We start from the raw sequence: 24,063 nt of genomic DNA, 5'->3' as shown, positions 1-24,063 counted from the left end.
TTTTACATTAATTCTTACACTTTTTTGCCGAAAATTCATCCTAATCAAAAAGTTGTTGTTAGCGTCTATTAGGTAGTGGCCGCACACTAATTGATGTGATATGATGTGTTGATATCTTTATCATCTACCTGATTAATTTTTTTAAATTAGATGAAGTCAATTATAATCTGGCTGCTAAAAACGTAAACAAACATGAAAAGCGTGAACAGACTGATAAAGTGCCATCTCGGACGAGGACTTATTGAGTATTACTGTTTGTTTTGTCAATATCTAAACGTGTCATATGAATATATTATGCTCGCTTTTAACCCATTTTTTCTTGCTAATAAATGGTGTCAACTTATACGTGGTATCAATGACATTCTGTTGGTTGAGTTTATTATGGAAATGTTAATGAGCAAATTCGCACGGATGCATGTTTTGTACAATCTGCATAAAAGATGCATCTGAACAAATGTTCTGATACATATAAAAACCGAGTATAATTTAGTAATTTGTTGCTGAATCCGCTATTTTCTATAATCCTTGGAATCCAAAAACCACAATATTTATTAGAAATCCATCAATTGAATAAAATCATACATTTCTTGGTTCATCAGCGAATCTACTAAAGAGAAGTGCAAATATGTCATTAATGTTGTTTCCAGTTGTAATACATTTTTTTATTTCTTACCGCGTGAGTTGTATTAGCAGAATTAGCTCCTTTTCGGTAGTGCTAATATTTTATTGTATTTCGTATTAAAAAATTTGGAAATTATTTGCAAAGCTAATTCACACGATACCAGGGCAGGTTTTAAATGAGCGTGAAGTCATGAGATCGAAAGACTTATTTTGATTGATTACTGATTAGAATAAATAGTAAATATCTTTGGAGTGGCCTTTCTTATCACGTCGATAGTAAAACTACTCAAGCGGGTGGAAACACTATAAATATGACCACAATACACCGATGTGTTTGAAATGAGACAATAAAACACCGGGATTACTAACGAAATTACGTTACACTCATTCGTGTCAGATTAATTATTATTTTATTTGTTAACGATTTCGATTAATTCGCGATAATCCATGGGATAATATTAAATAATGTTTAATTGGCAAACCACTGCCGAAAATATGTTCAGCATTTAGGTAAGCCGGATAAGCAGTTAATGTGATATAAAATTGGAAATAACATTTAAAACATTAGTGGAAAGGATTTAGTGCGATTTGTGAGTGATTTTTGATAATGTAATTTTAATCGCTTATTGTTCATGCGATTGAATACTAATGGCAAAATCGATTTTTTTGTTTAATTGCGCAAAACTGTCTCAAAAGAACACTTGTTTTTAAAGGCATGTTCAATTTTAAAATTATTTTCATACAATCTGCGAAACAGCTTAAACCAAACTGAAATTAACGACGCATTTTTTTTTTGTTTTTTAGCAAAGCTTATTATTTAATGTTTTAACTTGTGCACAAAATCATTCATCATTCAATTCAAGTAAATACTAAACTAATGAATACGTGCAAAGATGGTTATAAAACGCGGTCTCTAATGTAATATAAATTTTATTCCTTTTCGTTCTACGTAGGTGGAAATACGAGGTTTCTTGTGCAATTTCCAGTATATACGTGGGATTAATGAAATCTTATAAAGCTTCAAATATTTCACGATAACTCTTTTAAAATTTCAATAGAAGCATTATGTTTATTGATTTACAACCATATTTGAAGATTAAAAAATAGCATTTCAGGTCAATTTAAATTCCTTAAAGGCAAATTAATTTTAAAAATTCATGAAGAGATTACAAAGTTACATAAGAAGAGGCATTTAACCGTCTTCATAAATTTTAATGCCAACCAATGATCCATTTTATCTTTAAGTATGAATGAAAAAATTGACTAAAGGAGACCAGGAATCAAAGAAAATATGCTCATAGTGGAATTTTCTTCATGGCATTTGATAATTCCGACTTTTGTTTGGTGCACTTTATTTTCTTTTGCACGTTTTTATCTGTGTGGTTTTAGTCACATTTTTTGCGAATGTGTAACGTTTATCTTTTCCATTTTTCTAAGTTAATTGCAGAAAATTGCTTAAATTTTAAAATGACATATCGTCTTGAGTTTTGTCAACGTGCAGCAGCAAGCAGATTTTATGATTTAAGCACAACAGTTTCTTCTCGAGAACTCGTGCAAGCAAGTAATTTTTAATCTTGTTCAGGAAGATGCAAATTGACTGCAAATGAGCAGAGGTAAACTACAAAAAATGAATACTTTTCATCATCAATGTCCCAAGCTCTACAGACTGGAAACTTCCACCGCAGAACTCACTTTTCTGAAAATTTTGCTACAAAAAGAAAATGATAAACATTTTTCAAAGAAACACTCAAATGTTGGGTGGGTTGATAATCTCCATAAAATTTGAAGAAGCGTTTTTTAACAGCGATTGTCCATTAACGTGGGAATTAAAAACAATCGGATTTTTTTTTATTCGCCCTTTATAATTTTTTTTCGGAACATCATGTGGCTTCTCCAGGATTGTCTAGAACTGACTATATTCGAAGGTCGTGCTGGAGCTTTCGAACAATTTTCTTCTGAATAGGTGGATCGGCCTTATTTCTTGTCATTATCTACGGATTGGCCACCACGCTCGCCGGATCTAAACCCTTGTGATTTATTCGTGCAGGTTTTTATGAATAGTTTAATTCACAAGTCGTAAGTTCACATTGAAAGCTTTGTAAAATGAGAATGAAAAAAAAAACGTTTTTTTACGGGCTGTTGGAAACTTGGAACGCGTTTGTTAAGTTAACCAGAATTTTAGACGCAATTGTTCATTTGTAAATTTTTTCGTTTGCTCTCTCAAATAAAAAAGTAGATAGTAAAAAGCAAAATTCTAAACAAATGTTTTAATTAATTTACCCTTTTAGAATCGCAAACCGTTTGTTAAGTAATTGACGTTAAGTTCCTGCATTCCGAGTTTCCAAGCCGATAAAAGTTTCAAAACATTTCCGGCTTGTTTTAAATTGGCTTCAGAGATCGCATATCAGGGAAGGGCAGTGAATAAGTCATTTCCTGTACAGAGATTTTTCGCAAAATCAGTTAAAAATCGTATAACTTAACTTTCGGTGGGCTGTCGCTTAACATTTGCTTTCTCAGTATTTTCCAATCATTCAAAGTTATTGATTTCCTAAACATTTTGCTTGTAGCCATATGAACCAAACATTTAGCCTGCATTTAAGCAAACCCCCTAGCATTGTTACTAATCCCATTTACTTCATTGTTCCAGGCAATTTTAATTATTTAAAGGCCACTTTCAATATTCAGATTGAGTGCTGGAAAAAACACTTCTTTCCAGGTCCATTCTATATGCATATCGGGCAAACTGTTCGATTAGAATAATCGTCAACTGACGTAACTGAAAACGTTTCGAATGGGGGTACATATATCAATGATATACGCAGTAACAGATACCGGTAAACATTCATTTAAAATTCGCACTTTGCCTATAATCTGCCGAATGCTTCTGATGGTACTTAGCAGCAAATTGAAACAAATAACACATTAATTGATAATCGATTATATTTTCTCTGGCTAAATAAAGCACCTTTACTAAGTCGATGATATAGTTTCATATAGTAATTCAAATAGTCGCGCGTTTACGGAGCCTGTGATACATTGTAACAACTTCAGAGGAAAGTTCAAAAATATATATTTTTGTAAGTATTTCCCTTTCAATACATGAAATTACCGATACCATTTTTTCAAAGACTATATTTTTTTCCAAAAAAACATCAGACTAATTGTTTATTAAGAATTCTTAGTCTTGAAAACTGCAATTGTTTTTATTACAAAAACATTTTATGCAAATGATGAAAATTTTATTGACTGATTATTAATTCATCAAATTCACAATTAAAGTACAAATTCGAGAAATTTGGTAATAAATTTGTATATTTTGTAATAAAATCAATTGAACTATCACTGATTATTGATAGGCTCATACAAATAAAGCGTGTGCTTCAAATATATACAAAAATAATTTGAAGAGCTTCAGAAATGTTTTTTATGTTTTCACAGAACTGCAATCGATCAAGATAATAATTGCAACAGTTAATGCTGCAAATGTTAGTTGATTTTATATTATTTGATATGAAGATCGTGATCTGTGGGCTTTGCAATGTCTTGACGTTTTGGTCGCGCAAACGTTTTTCTTTATATGATGTAAAATACCAAATCTATGCATCGCTTCTAAATTGAATTTTTGATGTGCTAAAAACCGAAATCAAATTTTTTAAATAGATATTGAGGAAGGTTTAGGCCCGTAACTAACATGTCAAAAACCAAAATCAAAAAATGGAAATGTCCAAATAAGCATTCAATTGAAACTTTTATTTCTAACAATTTACCTTCTATAGAAGTACCATTCTCTGAGGTAAAATACCTATTTTCTAACCCTTGCGCGACATTCTGACGTAGCATTTCAGTGAAAAAAAGTCGGAAATATAGCATAATAATTTAACGAATCGAAATTCTAGCATGTCAACAAGCCAATTTCCAGTTGTCTCTCGTTGAAGCTCCGTTTAAGACGTTTCCAAGTTTTCAGCTTTTTTAAACTGAAATCGGCCTGAATAAAAAGGGTACTTAGAAATGTTGGAGTGGAGTTAAATTGTTAATAATCGTGAGAAAGTTCAACGTTCAATAGTTTGCTTGAACTGGAGAATGTGAATTTTCAAGGTCTAAGTCAAAAAGAATAGATTTACTATACCATAGTTGGTTGGATGAGAAGGTACGTTTGATGGGTTATTTATGGCTTGTGCTTTAAGGACTTTTCTTAATTTAATTTAAATCCAACTAAATACTTTTGCTGACTACTGAGGCGTCGAAAAATTTGCGTATGTTTTTGATGCATCAATACAATAACATTTTTTTTTGCTAGAAAAATCTAAAATATTTTGCCTTGTAAATGGCGGTAATCTAATCAGGTAGGCTTTTTTTCAACACCTATTAGAAAATATCTTCAACTAACGCACTAAACCTGGACGAATGGCAGAAATATTCCACATCTTAAAAAAACACAAATGCTCAAATTAATTAATTAAAAATAGAACGTCGCCTATAGTTCAAAGCGAATTGAAATTGAATTCTTATAGAAAATTAATTTTTTGAATCACAATTTTTTGGCCAAATTGAGTCCTTAAATTTTAAATTTAATTTAATTGATTTGTTCTCGCCTACTTATAGGGTAAGTAACTACTTTGATGACGTTAAAGGACAAATGCGTATTGATTTAAAGGAAATTTCCTAATTTCTAAAGAGCTCTTCAGATACGTGAATCAGTCAAACTTAAGTAATGCAGACTAATTCGTCATTTTCAATATGTAGGTATGTAGATATTTAGCCTATCAATATTAACATCGACATAAAATTGCAGATAAAATGTCGGGGGATCAAGATCCGAACAACGTGTCTTCCAATCCATCACCAACATCGAATTTAGAACCAAACCACAACAATAATAGAAAGGTAAAATAATCCCAAACTGGAAAACTGAAAATTCAGGTTTCCATTATTTTCGTAACATTTGCTAAATTAATCAAAAAATCCACCCTAATCAGACTATTGTTTCGTCAAGTGCGGGTCTATTCACATTCATCAACCAAACTTAACTCCTTAAATACTCATGATTAAAATCGTTCACAGATTTCTAATCACTGTACTTAGATTGGAAGGTAGATTGGTGCATGTTTACTTTGATTGTTTAACTGATTGAACTTACTTTTTATTTACGTTGAATATTGTTGGAAAAAATACTAGATGCATCACCTAAATTCAACAAAAACACTGAAGATTTATAACATTTGCAATAAGTTTACTTTGTTCTTCTGTACAATTTATAGCGGTTTTGCGTCTAGCAACATTGACAAAACCTTCCTTTACTTATCTTACTACTTACTCCTAGTCGCATTCGGAGGTCTAAAGCTTCTGTTTTAGAAATTAATTAAACACTTCCCATCTAATTGAATAAGCACAAAAACCTGATTTTCTTAAAGAGTTTTTTATATTTATTAATTGCGCTTCGACATTTTCAATGCTAATTATCCTGCAGTTACAATGTTTGCAGTAATAACAAATTTACAAACTTCACAAAATTGTCGTTGGTACTTTATTTCATACCCGCTACATTAATGTGCTTTTTGTAAAATTTGCGTTATAAAATTTTCATGTATAAATAATAACAGTAATTTCAGTTCCCTTGTGATTTTCCTATTTGTAAACGTCTAAAACGCGCAGAATATTTATTAATGTCTACCTAATGAAGTTCATTTGAATTAAAAGTCATTTTTTATTCGTTTTATGGTTATTTCGGGATATTCAAAAACTGTTTTCTATCCAAATATATATAACAGAAACAATAAATAAATGCGGAAAAAAGCGAATTTTTTTAGTAAATGAAGTTCTAAAGTCTATTATTTAAAAAGTTAGATGTGCAATAGCAAAATCTTGTTTGCTCAATATTCAAAAGCTTAAAAATCAATTTCAAATGACTGGAATCAAGAACACAAACATTTTGTTTTTATTCCAAATTGAAAGTGCGTTTTTTTGCGGTTCTTAGCGGGGAAAATATGTTCAAGGAAAAAATGACAATCAACTTGTAAATCTGCTGTCCACAAAACGATTCCTTGAAAGTCCAAATGTGTCTCTTGAAAGTACAAAAAATAGTATCTCTTCCATAATGAACTGTTTTCCCAATGTAAATTTCAATTAACTGTTTTTTGCAGGTGAGCATTCTAGATCATTACATACATGATCGGGGATATGAAAATCATGCCTTTGAATCGCCGACTCGGAGCCGAAAAGTCAGCACTCAGTCGGAACATGCTGAGATTGGCCCAGTTCGAAAAAAAAGCATTTTGCATCTTCATGTGAATAATGCTTTTGAAAAGGATGCCACCTTACGATGTGGTACGTATTATGCAAAACTAAACTTATAAAAACGGACAAACTTTAATTTTTTTTGTTAAAAATTGGACCAAATCAACCAATTGCAGCCAAAATTCTTGCCTCTTTCTTCCTCTTATTTTATCCATTGTATATAACTTTAACTTCTATTCTCAAATCACTTCCTTGATGGGTTTCACCAATTCGCTTCCGTTCTTAAATCAAAACAAACGTTTGTTTAGCAAAATGCACGTATTCTAATCAAGCAAAACAATTAATCTGAACATGTCATCAGTTAGTCCCAGAATATTTGCCTGATCGGTCACTAAGCGTGCCTAAAGTGTGAATGCAAAAGAAACACATCAACAGCATGGTACATTGGGTTCGAACCATAAGAAATAAATTCATGGCAACAAAAAGAGGAAACCTTTTTAACCACAACGGTTTATTAATGATTTTGCAAATATTATTTGCTTAGTTCGACTGTGGAAATGTCGCTATGTATTCAGCCTCGAGTAACATGCTGAAGGGTTCTGGTGAAGGGTGTGGAAGTTGTGTCTGTTTAGAACCGAAGCATCTGGTCTTTTCAGATAGTGCCAATCGTCAAATGGATACCGAGCGGCATAAGAAATATTCCACCACTGAATCAATTAATTCGAAAAATTCAGTTTACTCAAAGTCCTCCGTTTATTCGCAATCTGGCAAGTTTCCACATGAAACAGATGATGACAGGTAAGCAAGTAAAAATTTACCAATTGCCTAAATTGTGTTTTTCATGCCAATGTGCCCTACGTGGTTTGTCAGACAATTTTTTTTTAGATTTTACTAACGACGTTAATTTGCCCCATAAGGGCTAATTAACAACGACAAAACACTGAGCTTAAATTTCCAAATCAATTGATTTTAATTCAAAGTCTTTGTGATTTTGAAAAACTAACCAACCTGTTTATGTTCTTTATGTTGGCATGCTTTTGACTAGTCAACGAATTCCCAATAAAAATATTTTGCAAATGGTGGAAACAAAACCTTTATTACCATTAACGATCCATACGAAATCCAAAGCTATTCTGGACACGTCTCGTAATTGTTTCCACCTATTGCCTTATTAATGACAATGTTTATTTTTCTTGGGATTAAATAACAAAAACTAATTGTCTAAGGTTGGATGGTCTTAATTCAATAAAGCAAATGACCGTGCGAGATTTGAGATTGTTTGCAATGCGAAAAAGTAAGGCATTGCACCGTGTAATTAATATGTTAATTTGCCGATAAAGCGTGGTTTTATGACGATGGAAAATTCTTGCATTTGTTAGAATTTGTTGAGACCGCAAAATGCAATTTGCATTATGTAAAAGTGAATGAAAAACACTTAGGATCTACATCTTAACAGGCAGAAATAATTGCAGGAATAAAACAAAAATCTTTCTCCGCTGAGGGTTTGTTCAGGGCAGAAAACATGTGTGTCCCATTTAATTTGCAATTCCCCATGTATTTCCTTATTGTTTACCCAACATTTGTGAGTTAATAAATCAATTTTCAGGTCTTGGTGGTATATTTTTTGCATCAAATGCCGCTCGCAAGAATCGCACCCGTCATGGCAGCCAACAGCATGGCCTAAACTGTGCCCATACCCATTCTGCCCTACCTATCGTCAGTTTTCCAGAATCGTAGCTTTAGTTCTTTTAGGTAAATGCCCAACTTGAATAGATTTTTTCCTCTAATCAAACATTGTGCTTTAAGGTGTATTTTCGTGGTGTATACTTTACGCCATAGTAGGAGAAACGGCAGCACCTCCAAATGGTATCGTTTACCAATTAATCTTGCTCAGTATCTGCGCACATTTTGGAGGATGGCTAATGAGTCTCACAACGCTTCCGGCACTGATTGGTATGCTTTTTACGGGCGTTTTGCTCCAGAATGTCGGCTGTGTAAATATCAACGAGAATTTTTCGGAAATTAATAAGGAACTAAGGTTGGTCAATTCAGAGTATCAAAGTGAGGATTGTTGCAAACGTTGCTATTGTTTTAGGCATATAGCGTTGGTGATTATTCTAATACGAGCTGGCTTAGATTTGGATCCACACGCTTTGAAGCGACTCAAATACACGGTGATCAAAATTGGATTGATTCCTTGGCTCACTGAAGCTGCGGTAACTGCAGTTTTATCAAAATACTTCCTGGAAATGCCTTGGGATTATTCTATTCTTCTTGGAAGTATTGTAGCTGCTGTTTCACCTGCTGTCGTTGTGCCTTGCTTATTCAGGTAGGGACACTATTTAAGTTTTACAAATTTAAGTATAATTTAAATTTGTTTAGCAATGATTCCTCAATATTAGTGCAAATGTTTTCGTTTTGGTTTCAGATTACGGTCCAAGGGCTACGGAGTAGCAAAAGGAATTCCTACTCTGATTATCGCAGTATCAGGAATCGATGATGCAACTTCAGTGGCAATTTTCGGGATTGTTAAAAGCATCATGTTTTCCAACAGTGGCATCGCCCAACTCATTCTACAAGGACCAGTGTCAATTTTTGGAGGACTTGCTTTCGGCGTTTTATGGGGAATTATTTGCAATTACACGCCTGAAAAACATGATCCATTTATGGTAAGAATGGAGACGATTGTTAAGTATTTTCCAGGGATTTTACGTGAAAAAGTCATGCTCTTACTCTGGCACAAAAGAAGTTCTCCCTATGTTTGTTCTGGTGTTTCATGTACAAGTTCTTTTGCATATGTCCACAAAAACTGTAAAGGATTTCAGTCAGCGAATCTTCCCAAAGACAAGTTAGTTTGATAGGTGCAATTTCCTTTCTGTCTTAAAGTTTTGGATAATGCGCCAAATCCAGTTTCCGGATTTCCCAATCTCCATGAATCGAAATTCAACAAATTTTCTAGAAATAGAAAAGCAACAAAGGACTAAAAAACTCTTCAAGAACTCGAACAGAAACTGTTCCTCTATTCCATTTTTCTACAGGTTCCTCTTCGAATTCTCCTACTGCTAGTAGGGGGCACCGTCACCGTCCTCGGAAGCGAACTGATCGGCTATGGAGGAGCCGGACCTCTCGCTTGTGTAGCTGCAGCCTTCACATGCCTGGTTTGCTGGACAAAACAAGGCTGGGAAATCGAAGACAATCCAGCAGCCACTGCCTTCGAAATATTCTGGATGATTTTTGAGCCGATTTTATTCGGCATTACTGGTGCTCAAATCAAGTTCTCCGCTCTGGATGGAACCATTGTGGCTATCGGGATTGGAATTCTGGTTGCCGCCGTTTTGCTCCGGATGGTAGTGACGGTTTTTGTCGCTATTGGTTGCCATTATAATTTGAAGGAGAAGATCTTCATTGCCTTTGCCTTGATGGCTAAAGCCACAGTACAGGTAGGAAGTGACGAAACTCTTCAGGAGGGTTGTTGTTATTTTGGGGGGTTTGAACGGTTTTAGGCTGCTTTGGGGCCGATGGTTTTGGGCATGCTGGATGATACCACTTCGGAAGAATACGATTACGCAAATAAAATCCTGATGGTTTGCATTTTATCGATAATGGTAACAGCTCCAACTGGTGCCATTCTGATCACGATTTCCGGACCAAGATTGCTGACGAAAACCAAAATACCTGCGATTCCAGAAGGGTGGCGCAAGTCCCATCGACCATCGATTAGAGACATCAGCATTATCGATGAAGAAGAGGAACGGGACGATGTTGAAAGCATGGCTACTGGTACTCCAGTCGGTAGCGCTACAAACAGTCCCCATAAGATTGAGAATCGCAAGGTTGAGGATCTGCCAAAAGTAGATGCATAGTTTGAAGAGTTTGAGTCTTGAGGCCTTGATTTTAATCTAAATTTAATAAAGAATACCAGATTTTCTTAAGGCGATGTGCCCCTAAACTGGAAATTATGTTTTAGATTAAAAAAAACATATTTGTTCATATTGAACTAGCAATAGCATCTATTTTTACTTTTACCGTACTAACAGTTGATAGTACCTCCGTAAGCAAAACGAATTGTTCCCGGTTTTTTGAATCGTTAGAAATAGTTGGCTGCGACGAAAATGTGATAATGCAAACTCGATGTAAGCATATTTTAAAATTTTGAATTGTTGCATTTTAATAAACATAAAAAATATATTTATAATGTTTGGTGTCCAACATTTGTAACTCTTTTATACTCCTGCTATTTTCTGCTTTGTTCAGTGCCTTTTCCTTGTTCTATTCAGGTTTCCAATCACCTCCTGAAGATTCAGGTTAGATAACTTTACACCCAGTTAGATAACTGGGTTAAAAACATAATAACAACCAGTTTTTTCTTTACTTTGTTGTCAGAACTAATTCTGACAACTAAAGAAATTATGAAGAAGAAATAAAAAAACACTACTGCTACATCAATAAGCTCTTATTATAAAGGTTTTTATCTTTACTTGGAGAGGCTTAAAAAATCTTCAAATTCATTGTTGGCTGCTCATTAGTTAACGCAATTTTCAGTTGTTCTTTCGATCATATTATCAAATATTGCATTTTAACTTCTTCAAACCTTGTCCGGTTTCAAGGAAAAGTATGACAAAATGTAACATTGATGTTGAAACTTTAGGTAAATATTAATAAAAAGTTGGCAACATGAATTTAAAATTGAAAGTGTTGAAAAACACTTACACACCTTCAATCCGTTGTGAAACCCACGAACTTTTTGAAGGAAATTCATTGAAAATAAACACATAAATGGTCTTTCTCAGTTTTTTTTATTTAGAAAAAAACGAACACTTACTGTGTTCTTTTTTATAATTAAGTAATTTTTTATTATACAATATAGTAAGAGGGCAAGGCGCTTAGAAAAAGTAACAACTAAAAACACGTACTCTAAACGAATCGATTAACATATAAACACTTAAAACATTCACGAGAGTAACAAAAATTTTTTTACACACAATTGTTTAACAAATAATATTCCATATGTACAATGTTCAAAGTTTAGCTTTCAATATCATCTTAAATTTTCAGTATTTAATAGACTCGTTTAATATTAACAGGTTGTGAATGTTAAGGTACTTTAAGATCTATGAACGAAAATGGGGTAAAAACCTTCTAAAGTCAGTATCAAGGCTTTGGTTTATACACGGGGAGACGAAGTTTCAATGTTTTGCAGCCCTGACACCGACAGGTGATGGTACAAATTTATGTTACAGCGACTACTTCTATACAAAACTTCGTTCAATGTAATACAATTGGTCGGTGAATTTTCTCCATTCGTAAAAACATGCATTTTACTTATAAACGCGGGCTTGAAGACTTAAGTGGACTTCATTAAGGACTAAGCCGTAGGCTTCGCAGTTCTCAATATTAAGTTCATAAACATTCATTTAGTTATTTTCAGATTTTATCTCTAGAGAAATTTGATGAGAAAATTGCGGATTTTCTACCAAATCAATGTTAGTCAGGTAACCAATGCCAAGCTAGGAAATTCTAGTCTATTTTTGGTTACATTTTGATTGTCCTCAATTTGTTTCAACTAAACGAACTGCAGATAATTCGAAAACCTATCGAAATAACGTGGTAGAATTTACCGAAAATGTCCGAATGATACAGGAATGAGTCAGATTGTACCAGAGCACTTTTTTAGTTATCTTTGTCACTAAGGATTTTTTTGGGACACATCGTGACTTTAGAGTTTGAAATTTTGATGGATTTGTCTCACAGTTCTTCTCGATTTTGCTATGATTTATTTAAAATTTTGCCTTAGATTTTCCAAGCTTTCAGTCAAAATAATGAACAGTGATGTTTTTCAGAGATCAACCCTTTTTTAAATTGACCAGGATTTTACAACAATGTAGACTCGGTGTTCAATTTGGAAACTTTTTCGTCGTTTACATTTGCTCGTATCTGTAACCGTTGTCGAGTAATTTGATCAAGTATCTGAAAAAACCCAACTATTTAAAAAAGCAGTTTATCAACATTTTGCGAAAGTGAAATCTAAACTGAAAATTCACTTAGAAATAAAACTGTTTCGAAATGTTAATTCGGAGACTTTACAAATTACTCTAAAGCAGTTGTAGTTACAAAAAATGCAACAGATGAAAGTTTGCCAATTGAAGAAGGAATCTGAACTGAGAACTGATGAACAATGATGATGACGGCTAATAATCTCGAAACCGGTCCTAGGAGTGCGTGAAATTAGTCCAACTGAAATGGAAAGTTGCGACCTCCGTCATTATAACTTTTAGATTTATCATCAAAATTGTAAGAGATATGGGAAAAGTACTGTAAAAATGATCTCTACATAGTTTACCTATATGACAAACATGCTAGTGTAAACGGACTCATTCTGTATACCTTATACCTACGAGTTTTCGTTTTCCATATAATAGAGAAAAGTGATACAATCTGAAAATAAATGGCGACTTGCAAAGCTCTAGTTTGTAATGCATGGACTTATTTAAACATTCTAACAGCAGTGCAAACTTCAACATTGTTCTATATTATTTTACTAGAATCAGTCAAATATGCTTGACGATATAATTTATTATTTTAATATCACGAAGGTAAGTTTTGTAGATAACTATTTATATAAAATGAATGTCAAACTATAATAATTGCCTAATTTCGACCAGTGTGAGAACGTAAATCTTGAGTATTAACTGTTGTATTGCAAACTGGTGCACTAAGACAGGTCAGATTTTAAAAAAGGCAATTTATATTAAAAAAAGGAAAATTTTGCAATTATTATATCGACACAACATAACCAAAATACGTATTTTACTCTCATAATAGAGTTACACAATCCGTTAAAGTATAATATCTCAGTTCTTTTGCTCTAAGACAATACTGGTGTAAAATACAATGTTCAACAGTTACCCTTCCTCATACGAACAAATTAAAAAAATACTAAATTACCGCTACATTTTAAAGCTTGAATAATCTTTTGAATTCATTATAGATGATTTAAAAATTGAGCTGTACTCAAATATGGCACCAAAATGGTCAAAAGTTCTATTACATTACAGTTACGGTTAAATCACATTGGGTTACGGAACATCTCATTGAAGAATCTCGAGGTATTAAGACGATTTTATGCGGATTTCTTTCGGTTCTGTTTTATTCGGCCAATAAGTTTGCTGACACAACGATTTTGGTCCAAAGTTTTCATAGGCGTGATTAATTATTGGGGCAATAAAATCGTACAGTTGAGGGGGAAAGAAACCCAGTTCGGAATGGTATAGTTATGTGAATTTGTCTATGGTGCCAAAGAGTAAAATTGCATTTCCCTAGGTTCTTATTAGAAATTTTATTTAATTCAAGTCAGGATTGGCTCAATAGGAATCAAATTTACATAACATTAACCAACCGATAAATTTACTCGTAATACCTTTGAGGTCCTGTGAATTCGGGACGATCATCCAACTCCATAGCGCCAAACCTCTCCAACAATTCCTTCCTGTAATTCCGGCCCTCGTGTTTACTTTTTTCCAAAGCAGATGTAGGCTGTCGATCTTCCGGGTATCGTCTGGTGGCACCAGTGCTCTCATGCCTGGATGGGCCTTCTTCTGGAAACGGCTCCAGTTTTCTACCAGAATACCTGCCATCCTCCTCCCGCCTTGGTCGGTCAAATGAATCCTCATAGCTTAACAGTCTGTCATCTCTATACGCTTTAGGAATTTGGGGCTTATAGTACACTTCTCTTGCGCCAGCAGGAATCTCGTCCTGAAGTTCTTCTTCAATGGGTTGCTCCGTAGAGAGCCTCCACTATATAGCGTTCAACGCTTTTCTGGATGTGCTTTTATGTGATGATGGAAAATCCATTTCTTCTCGACTTCTCAAGTGCCGTGATGGAACCCTGTCCAAAGGCCGCTCCCGATAATCATCGGGCGGCAGATGGTGAACCGATGGATGCATATTTAGATGGTCTTTTTCGGAATATTCATCATACTCGCGTTCCCTTTCTAAACGGGCTCGTGCACTTCTTGCATGAGCCGTGTGAAACGTATGGGCTAAAGGAGAAAACAGCTTTATTATCCACTTTCTCCATTAACTAGTCACTAATATATTGGATTATTTACTATGTAATTTAATACTTAGTTTAACTATGCTACAGCAAACTCCTCAACATGTCACAAAAATCACAAGCATTGTTAGACATTCTAGATTGCTAAAATGTGGAATTTCCCGGTTCAACGAGTGTTAGAAAACGCACAGAAAATGAGTTTTTCATACGTTCGAGTGTTCCACAGAAAAAATATATTCATTCATATCTGGAAATTGAAGTTTTGCTGTCGAAGAACATATTAGACGTAAATATTTCAGCATTGGAAATGAGGAAGCTTTTTTGCCAATTCAGTTCCCGAAGCAGAAATCTTCCGAATTTCTCTATATCACTTAGAGCTTTAGATCCTACTTAGCGCAAACATCGTATATTTTAAATCTCATTTTCTGGGCTTTGTAGTGGTTAGTGTTATTTCGCCTAAAAAAAGCGAAAACGCCTGGCTTAGTGAGCAAATTCGCACTAAAAACAACTTACAAAACGAAAAAACTGCATCAGCAGCTCAAGCAAATAAGTCAGTAGAGCCGGCCCGCCAAATTTTGCCAGGACTTGGTGCAACTTCAGTCGATAGTGCAGTTAAAGTACAAACAAGCATTTGTTGCGTATAGCGAAGCGATTTGTTCGAAACGAAAAAAGAAAGAAAAATTCAAATTAAAACCGTGCATTCCACTTAACCTTAATATGTGTTTTAAGCTAAATATTGTTCGGAATGGGGGTCATTGAGCCGGAGAAATCTGGAAAAAATTTGCAAAATTTCATGTTTTTTTTTCTGTTAAATTCTCTTGTGGTCTATGGTTTATTGAACAAAAATCCCAATGCGATTTTGATTTGTTTATTGGTAATATGCAGATGTTGGATCCTTTTCATGCATATGTATTTAACAGTTTTGATATCATTGATATTAGCATTTTTTTAGTTAGCAAATTTAAATACGTCGATTCGTTCTAGTCTCAGATAGGTTTGTAACTCAGCAAAATATACAACATTTGGATACGTTTTTTCTAAAAACCACTCGTAGAAAATTTAAAAACTTTGACTTCAATCAATATTAATATTTTGCTTATTAATAATAATATTATATTGGTTATTTACATTCAACAATAGTTCAATGGTTTTGTATTGTGTTCGCTATGTCATTAACTACCTTATTGTATAATTAGCGCCTTCAAAGACAACGCAGTAAGTCAGTTTTTTGTTATTTTTATTTATTTCTTAAAAAAAACCAGATACGAAAATTTCTAAATGTGATTTTTTAAATTTTTTCTGTGGGTTTCATTTGTTTGAGGTGCAATTCGGAAAATTTTCGAAAGATGAATTTGCCAAACCCATATCTACTAAAGCTTCCGTTTAGATGTATAATGTATTCTTATTTTCTTGCAGCAAACTGTTTTAATCTTTGGGCAATTTTCATACGAAAAATATTTTTCTAACTATATAATAGTTATATAAATATTCAAATATTTACTCCAACTCCAAAAACTGCAACAACTGTCTTTCAACATCTGTTTATTATGGAGTTTTATTGGAATTTGGGTTAGTTGAATGAGTTGTGAGCAGCTAAGCTCACCGCAAGCTAATTCAGTATGTTTCCAAAATGTTGCATTTATTTCGCTCCTTTTTAGCGTTGTTATTTCGTATTTCACGGCATACTAACAATCTGTTCAAAGAATAAAATGGCAAATATCGAGACTCTGAAGTTACAATTTAATTTCAGGTAGAGAAAGTGGAAAAATATATCCCGAAAAAAGACTTTATACACAATATAATCTGCTAAAACGTAGTGACATTTTTGTACTTTTTACTATCAGACTTACTGCATTATTCTCTAGAACGATGCCACATTTATTGACTATCTACCAAACTGGACTTGCCCAGCATTTCAGTAGACAGTCAGCTAAATATTGAACAAAGTAAATGCATCGAATAATACGTACTAAGCAAAATTACACGAGTAAAAAATGCAATGAATATCAAAGAAATGGTCATGCAGTGTTCCTATAAAAAAGAGAGTGATTCTAGAGAGTCTACAGAATCCCAACTTTGCAATCCTATATATCTAACACCTGCCCGACTACCTCTAGAATCATGGTGTAATCCGTATACGTCATGGTCCACTGAAAAAAAATGGTTAGTGATGTTAGTTCAGTGTTTCATGTTAGTTAGTTAATGAGGTGAGGAGAAACGGATCAATTGGGTTCAATTTACCATCAAGTTCGTAAAAATATCTTTATAAAATTATTTATTTTTGTTAGAATGATGGTCTCTTAATGGTCAGTTTCAAAGTTTGATGACTTTTCGTAACAAATATTGTCTGAAATAATAAATTTTATTTTATTTGATGAATGAAACAAAATAAAGTGTATTTCATTACAAAACTTTAAAGTTATTTGAAAAATCCTTCATCAATTTGTGAAGTGGCTTTAAAAGTTAGCATCTCTTCAAAATTCATTTGAAAGCATGTTTTCGCTTTACCAGAATGGTCTCTCCAAGAACCTAGTAAATTTCTAGTAATTTCTGCAACTTTATTTAAACTTAATAAGTGTGTTCCACCGATAATAATCAACTTTTTTCTCTATTGAAACCCCAAATTCAAGTGCAAGTTATTAAATTCATGCCGAATAAATTACCTGGTAAAGTGGGACGACCCTGATCACCACTTGGTGAGGCTTGTGGTGATGCAGCAATAGCTCTTTGTACATTCGGTATTTCAGGATGCGTGGCTCTCCAATAGGCCTAAGAGAAAAATTAGTTTGAAAGCAAAAATATTAGTTTTTCAGTAAAATATCAAATTGTAAAGAGTTGTGCTAATCCATTAAACATCCTTAATAAAATAATAATTTATTATTATTTTTCTGTCGAGTTGAAGCTGAAAAGTTCATTAATAAAAATAACCAAAAGTTCCGTGTTGTTTTATAAGATGAAAGAACGATTTCTCTTTCTTTTTGCTGATTTATCAACAATAACTCAATTGCATGATTCTTATTGTCAATCTGCATCTCCATGAGTATTTTATGCAGTTTCAAAAACAAAAAAATATAGGTAAATCTAGTGAGTTTTTCCGGCTTTTCAGCCGCCGGGAAAAACACTTTCATTCGGGAAGAATTGTCAGGAAGAAATTATTTTCCCCGACGGCCTAAAATCCCGCAAAACTGCGGAGTTTAGCTCCAATTACCTCTAAATACTCTGCTATGTGCTCGCATGCATCCTCCAATTGGTTTTCATCTAAAATAACGTCGAACATTTCTGCAGGACATTGAGCTAGTTTCTCGGCTGCCACCATTTGAACGTTGAGGTGCCGGACTTGACTTTTTCCTCTTGATTTTATCAACCTTTGTAAAACCTGAAATCAAGCAGCCCCTTTTATAGTCTTAAATGTTAGTGGCTCGACTTTTGAATGTGAAGAATACTTAGATTTGTTGCAAAAATCGTCGAAGAAAGGCATTCATTGTCATACCACTTGGTTTTGAATTGCTCACCTTGGGACTAGAAATTTTGAGATAAACAATACAGGGAGCTAGTGAAGTTTTGGCAAGTTGTGAAGGATGGTTTATTGTATCACAATCCAGCACGACCAGTTGCATGGTGGTGGCTAGCTCAAATATCCGTTCAATTTCCGCTTGGACCTCATTGAGACACGTGGAACGACTAGCCGATCGTTCCATAATCGCCCGCTTCGACGGGTTGTTGAGAAGAGATCGCTTAGCTAGAGAGATATCTGCCATTACCCTGGTAATAATTATCCTGGAAATCAATTGGGGTTAAATCTTGCCCTTTGCATGACTTTGGACTATTACCTTCCTTCAAATCTGTGCTTTAAAAAATCGAATAAAGCTTTCTGCATCATATCAGTGACTTCGTAGCCCTTCAAAGAGGGGCCCACCAGAACAACAGGTCTCATTGAAGGAACCACGTCGTATGGCGCTGTCGTTTCTTGTTTCTTAAAAAAAGCCTTTTTCTTTTCCTTAGCTGGCGGAGTGGTGAGCGATTTGCCTCTAGGATTTCCCATTGAGTCGGACTCATCACCTAAAACACCAAACCCGTTAACCCTGGGCCCTTTTCCGCTTCAACTGCTCTATTTCATGAACGTCAACTAAAACTGTGATGGCTGATGATGTGGCGTTTTTTGAGAAACATCTTCTTCTGAGTACAATCTCAATTTCCATCAAGTTTTGTGAAATGATCACTGTCTAACAGTCAGTTCATATTGTCAGCTAAATGAAACTGAAAAGGTTCTAACTAAAACGTCCTGTAGGGTGCTATGAAAACAGCTACAGCTAGAGGATTTTCATCTACGTTCTACGTGTAAAGGAGGTAGTTGGAGCAAGGGAAATCTTAATTGGCTTTCGAACAAAAAAACCATTTGCAACAAAATATGGCTGTACAAACCTGAAGTGAGAAATAAGGGTCCAGTGTATTTACAGCAAACTCTTTTAATTTCCTTTGCGGACAATGCTGGTAAAATTGATTAATTGCATTGAAGTATTTACAGTTCTGGGCTTGCAGAATTATCAACAAGTTTAGCCAAGTATTATTAAGTTGCGTCATTTTTGCTATCCATATTTCAGAACTGGATTTTCCTACTTGAGACCAAGCAGTTTCTGATCAAAAGTGGAAACTTGTTGATCAAAAAAAATGTATTTTGAATAAAATTATTGATTGCGATAATTCTACAGAACTTGAGCACTTGCAGGTCCGAGATAGAGACGCCACGACATCGATGCACAAGAAAATCAACAAAAAATCGTTTGATCGATGCCATCGAAGGGCAAAAATCGATTTGGATGGGACATACCGGGTGTAGGAGGAGTGCTACCTCTCGAAGCATCGTTACCCGTTGCGCCAATGTTCGAACTGGAACTAGTTTTGCTCGAGTAGAGTTTGGTGGTTCTTGTTTGGACTTGCTGTTGCCTGAGATTCTCAAGTTTCACCGGCGATGGAATGAAACCAATGTCACAGCCTTCTTTCACCAGACGCCCGATCCACCAATTGTTATCGTACTTTTCCTAAAACAAAAATCAAATCGATGTTAGTGAAAACTCTATTTTTTTTCCGAGAAAAATCGAGCAGGCTTTTTTTAATCAATGCGGAAGTTTACAATTTAAAACTGAGAAGAATAGCGCGTGCCTTGAATTTGTAATGCATCTTTCTAGTGAAGGTTTTGTGAATTGAACCAAAAATCTATAAAATTTATAGTTTGAATTTGATAGGCCTTAAGTATTGTTCAAATATTTATTATGCGACCAATTGGGATCATTTAGTCATTCACATGTAAACCCTCTTTATTTTCAATAACAAAATTTCTGGGAAATAAAGGTATTCTTTTGCAAAGTGCTCCATTTTAATGTATGTATTCGCTGTTCATTTTAAGGTCAAAACCCGTGCTATTTTATTTTTATTGTTCCTCCTTATAGTCAGAACATAAAACTGCAATAAAAATGTTCAATAAATAACCTACCTTAATGTGCAAAAAATCCCTAACTTCGAAGGAAATGGCGTATCCATGAACTGGTGAATCGTCGTCAAGACTTCCATCGTATGCGACGTTAGTCCTAACAGAAAATGCTACCGACCTGGTCTGGAACAACATAAATAAACCGTAATAAACGACAAGACTGAGGAAACAGCCTGAAGGCTTTAGAAAGACTAATTCAGAAGTTGTTTGCATTATTTCAAAATTTTTTAATTTTTGCTGGTGTTCAGTTCAATTTCATCTCGGAGTTTGATTATTAACATAAATATAGCAAATTCACATTTAAAATTTCCGACCGAAGAAAATTAAGACCCAGCTCTAAAAGTCAATTCTTGTTGCATCTTGTAGTTCCAGTTCCAGATGCAAATAAATGCACAAACATGTTTTCGCTAAAGGATCTTCTTGAAAAATACCCACAACTCCTAAATTTTCTGCTTCTCTGAGCAAATATTTGCAATTTTCCGCATAAATCCTCACAATAAGTTGATTTTCTCTATTTACAGAAAGAAAATGTCGTTTGAGAGTCAGACCACGTCTCGCGTGTATTAAATCAATAACTTCAGAGGCGATTAATGGGCGAACAGAAACTAAATACTATGTAACTTTCCAACTAACCAAAATAGGTCAACACTCATTAAATCCGAGATTTAGTGCTATTTTTACCAAACAAAGAGTGTGCACCCGTATTGGAAAAGTAATGGCATCCGCATTATCGTCGCCAATAATCTCCAAGCGGAAAATATAACTTGGAAATAGATTCGCTAACAAATGCTTTTGTTGCTTATGCCAGCAACTCTACAGAGTGTTTCGTTAAAGTTACATTTCAAAATAGAGCACAAGTTCACGTGTTCCAATGCTTCAATCGATGATTAATTAATTAAGGGGGATTTTTCAGGGCAAGGAAGTAGTTCATATTTACATAACTAATGCTAATTTCATTTGCGGAAATGACACCGAAATGTGACTCAATTGACTTGAATTCCGTTTGTTTGCCTGCCAAGGCGCAAAAGTAAATATAATTTAAATTTGCTGAAATTTTGCTAGTTGAAAAACTGCTTTTGGATGAATCTGGTTTCGAAATGCGGAAACTTTTTCGACGAAAATAATTGAAACCCCATTTTATCCGCTTAACTATTTTGATGTCGTTTTTTCATTTCCCTCTCAATTTCCATACTTACTCTTGCTTTTTCCAACTGACTAAGAGCTGCCCGTTCCTTCTCCCTCCGCAGGTTTTCCTTCTCCTCGTCCAACGACAGGTCCGATGAAGGCTGAGAATAATTTGAATCAGCGGAGCCCTAGAAGAGAAAGCAAACGCAAATGTTAGCAAAAGAAACGACTGGAAATCGTTTGATTTTCATACATGAAATACATTGACAGCGTCTAGGAAGTTCTTAAAAATCAGCAAATCGGTCAACATATTTCCGTATTTTGCCTCGACATACAAAAAAGTTGGCTTGATGAATAGCTAATCTACTTAACATCACTGACATGTATGATTTTAGTGCACTCTTAACTACGATGTAGTGGAGTGTTTTAATTGTTTGTTGTGATGTGCGTTTTAATATGTTTGATAGCAACTAATGATCATTAGCAGGGTTCCTCAACACACATTAGGTGAATTGCAGATGGAAGTTGGTGCAGTTTGTAGGTGTGGGAAAAAACACAACCAAGAGAAGTGTTTAGATTTCAATTTCGGTTAATACGTTTGCTAAGTGACTTTTTTCCAGTAATTATTTTCTTTACAGACAGGAAAGATCCAAATGCTGTTATTCCTTTGAAGACTTGCCTGGCACTAGGAAAACGATTAATTCTATTTCGAAATGTAAACGGTTTAAAATCGGCAATGGAACTGCGTTGGTCTTACAAGCGACTACAGAAACACTGAGGCGATGAAATGAAATGAATCAGCTATAAACAAGCATTATGAGAAATGAGGGAAATGTAAACGCTTTTAACATTCCTCAATACCTATTTCATCTATTAACAAAAACTAGGTTGTATTTGCAAAACGGAAGTGAGCAGATTTAGTTCAGATTATTTATAAACAGTTTCATTCATCAGAAAGCTAAGGCTTTCGACTTGAATATCAATCATCTGAACTAGACTTTACTCATTAAGGAACAACTCTACTTATTGGCTAAACCCTAAGAAACCGGCTGAAATACTTGATTCTTACCAGGCTAGTGTATTTTGACATAGGTTAGTTGAAACAACGCTGACAAACATGCGACAATAATATTTTAAATCTTCGACTTTATAAACGTTCTTCAGGTTCTATTCAATTCCCGTTCAGATCTAAAGGGTTAACTTGAATTAATGATGATTTATTACTATTGTAGATGAATGATTATTAAATAGGAGCACAAACATAAATGATACATAGAGGTGGTTTATATTTAGGGAGTCGTTGATTTTCCTAACAGACTAATCTAGGTACTTTTGGTCTCAGCTTCTATAGTCTAAACGCTAGGAACTCAGCTTTGTCCATTCAAGATTTTATGATGAAGTCAAGCATCAGAAGACCTTAATTTTTTCCAATATTATCGCAGATTCAGTGTTGATTTTTACAATGTACGGGTTTTTTGTTATTCTGGTTAAGATAAATTTCACTGTCTAAAATTTAAAGTTATTTTTGCTGCGGATTTTCAAAACAACAACGAGATTTCTACTATGCATTACAAATAGCACTCAATTTTCAAGTGCATTTTTTGTAAGTAAAACTTTGTACTTTCTGGTAGTACTTAAGCAGACCTTTTGTTAAAGAATATACAAGGTACCTCCCAAGCAGATGATCAAAAGGGTACTGCGATAATGTTTTTCTCAAAAGAAGACGATCTGACCTAACTTTTACTAGGAAAAATAAGACTGGTTCCTCTGCTATTGATGGTCAAAGTTCTTAAAAAAAATAGGTATTTTTTAAAATAGAGGAAGTGTGAATTTGTTACCATGTAAATCTCATGTTTTCATGAATCAACCGAGTTCATCCGATTTGGGCATTCATAGTTTTTCCACAAAAAAGTAATTCTGTTCTTTTTCCAACCGACAATTTCAGATATTCATTAACTTTTTAAATTAACCGAACTGAAATAATTTTTTTTAGATTTTTGACCATGTCGGTCAGTTAAAAATTATAAAACGCTTGACAATTAACTTATTATAATAAAACATGATCACTTACTACGACGTTTCCAGTTAATGTCTGAAATTGTTAAATAGCTAGGAAACAATTTTTTTGTGCAAAAACTATAAATGCTGCAAGATTTTAGAAAGAGCCAAAAAATGTTGAAAATCGATTAGTGCATCAACTCGGATAAAATCAGTTGATTCCAACTAGCAAACACAAAGTTCTGGAAGTTTTTGTATCAAAGCGAATAAACTCGGCTGCTTCATTAAAATATAGTCTTACATAGGAGCAAATTCACAGCGAGTTTCATTAAAATCCTCCGTACATTCTCAGTATGAAAACATATTTCTTTTGAATAATTTTAACCATTATCAATAGCAGAGAAACTGGATATTTTTTCTTAATAAAATGTAGGTCATATGGTCTTCATTTGAGTCAAGAATGCCTTAGTCCCCTTTTCATTATATGCTTACAGGATGTATAATCTAAATTGAACACCCTGTTGTGTCTAGTCGAGAATTTAAA

At 34.2% G+C, this 24,063-nt stretch overlaps 2 protein-coding genes and 1 long non-coding RNA gene across 17 annotated transcripts in view; 2 read left to right on the top strand and 1 right to left on the bottom strand.

Annotated features, from left to right (window-relative positions):
- The first annotated feature begins 938 nt into the window (after positions 1-938).
- LOC109546754 (sodium/hydrogen exchanger 9B2) lies at positions 939-11,050 on the top strand. 6 transcript variants are annotated; one of them, XM_019917852.2, is made up of 12 exons: positions 3,136-3,698; positions 4,518-4,768; positions 5,224-5,360; positions 5,414-5,505; positions 6,762-6,945; positions 7,512-7,653; positions 8,462-8,607; positions 8,662-8,893; positions 8,951-9,184; positions 9,284-9,524; positions 9,894-10,295; positions 10,359-11,050. In XM_019917852.2, exons 3-12 carry the CDS (start codon positions 5,333-5,335, stop codon positions 10,716-10,718), a joined length of 2,061 nt encoding a protein of 686 aa, XP_019773411.2. In that variant the 5' UTR covers positions 3,136-3,698; positions 4,518-4,768; positions 5,224-5,332; the 3' UTR covers positions 10,719-11,050. The 6 variants fall into 6 exon arrangements, with proteins under 6 accessions (XP_019773412.2, XP_019773414.2, XP_019773411.2 ...); XM_019917853.2 differs by lacking the exons at positions 3,136-3,698; positions 4,518-4,768 and adding an exon at positions 939-1,131; XM_019917854.2 differs by lacking the exon at positions 4,518-4,768.
- Positions 11,051-11,632: 582 nt separating this feature from the next.
- Positions 11,633-24,063, bottom strand: part of LOC109546751 (voltage-dependent L-type calcium channel subunit beta-2) — a 55,102-nt gene continuing 42,671 nt past the window's right edge. For 5 of the 10 annotated variants that reach the window (XM_019917841.2, XM_019917843.2, XM_048664686.1 and 2 more), the window contains 9 exons: positions 21,593-21,709; positions 20,400-20,519; positions 19,737-19,947; positions 18,739-18,967; positions 18,421-18,685; positions 18,117-18,284; positions 17,572-17,677; positions 17,020-17,058; positions 11,633-14,894 (listed from right to left, as the gene is read on the bottom strand). In XM_019917841.2, the coding sequence (XP_019773400.1) occupies positions 14,650-14,894; positions 17,020-17,058; positions 17,572-17,677; positions 18,117-18,284; positions 18,421-18,685; positions 18,739-18,967; positions 19,737-19,947; positions 20,400-20,519; positions 21,593-21,709 (1,500 nt within the window). In that variant the 3' untranslated portion in view covers positions 11,633-14,649. Of the gene's footprint in view, positions 15,503-15,619; positions 15,679-17,019; positions 17,059-17,571; positions 17,678-18,116; positions 18,285-18,420; positions 18,686-18,738; positions 18,968-19,736; positions 19,948-20,399; positions 20,520-21,592; positions 21,710-22,590; positions 22,710-24,063 lie in introns of all 10 variants that reach the window. The other 5 variants (XM_048664687.1, XM_019917850.2, XM_019917847.2 and 2 more) reach the window with 5 other exon arrangements.
- LOC125503791 lies at positions 16,786-20,267 on the top strand. The gene is made up of 2 exons (XR_007281073.1): positions 16,786-17,115; positions 19,635-20,267. It is a non-coding gene; the product is annotated as an uncharacterized LOC125503791 (long non-coding RNA).

This window comes from Dendroctonus ponderosae, unplaced genomic scaffold (genome assembly GCF_020466585.1).
Source record: "Dendroctonus ponderosae isolate FM_Combo_2020 unplaced genomic scaffold, Dpon_F_20191213v2 Dpon_F_20191213_3, whole genome shotgun sequence".
Taxonomy (NCBI): Eukaryota; Metazoa; Arthropoda; class Insecta; order Coleoptera; family Curculionidae; genus Dendroctonus; species Dendroctonus ponderosae.
This window is presented reverse-complemented; position numbering and strand designations above follow the sequence as displayed.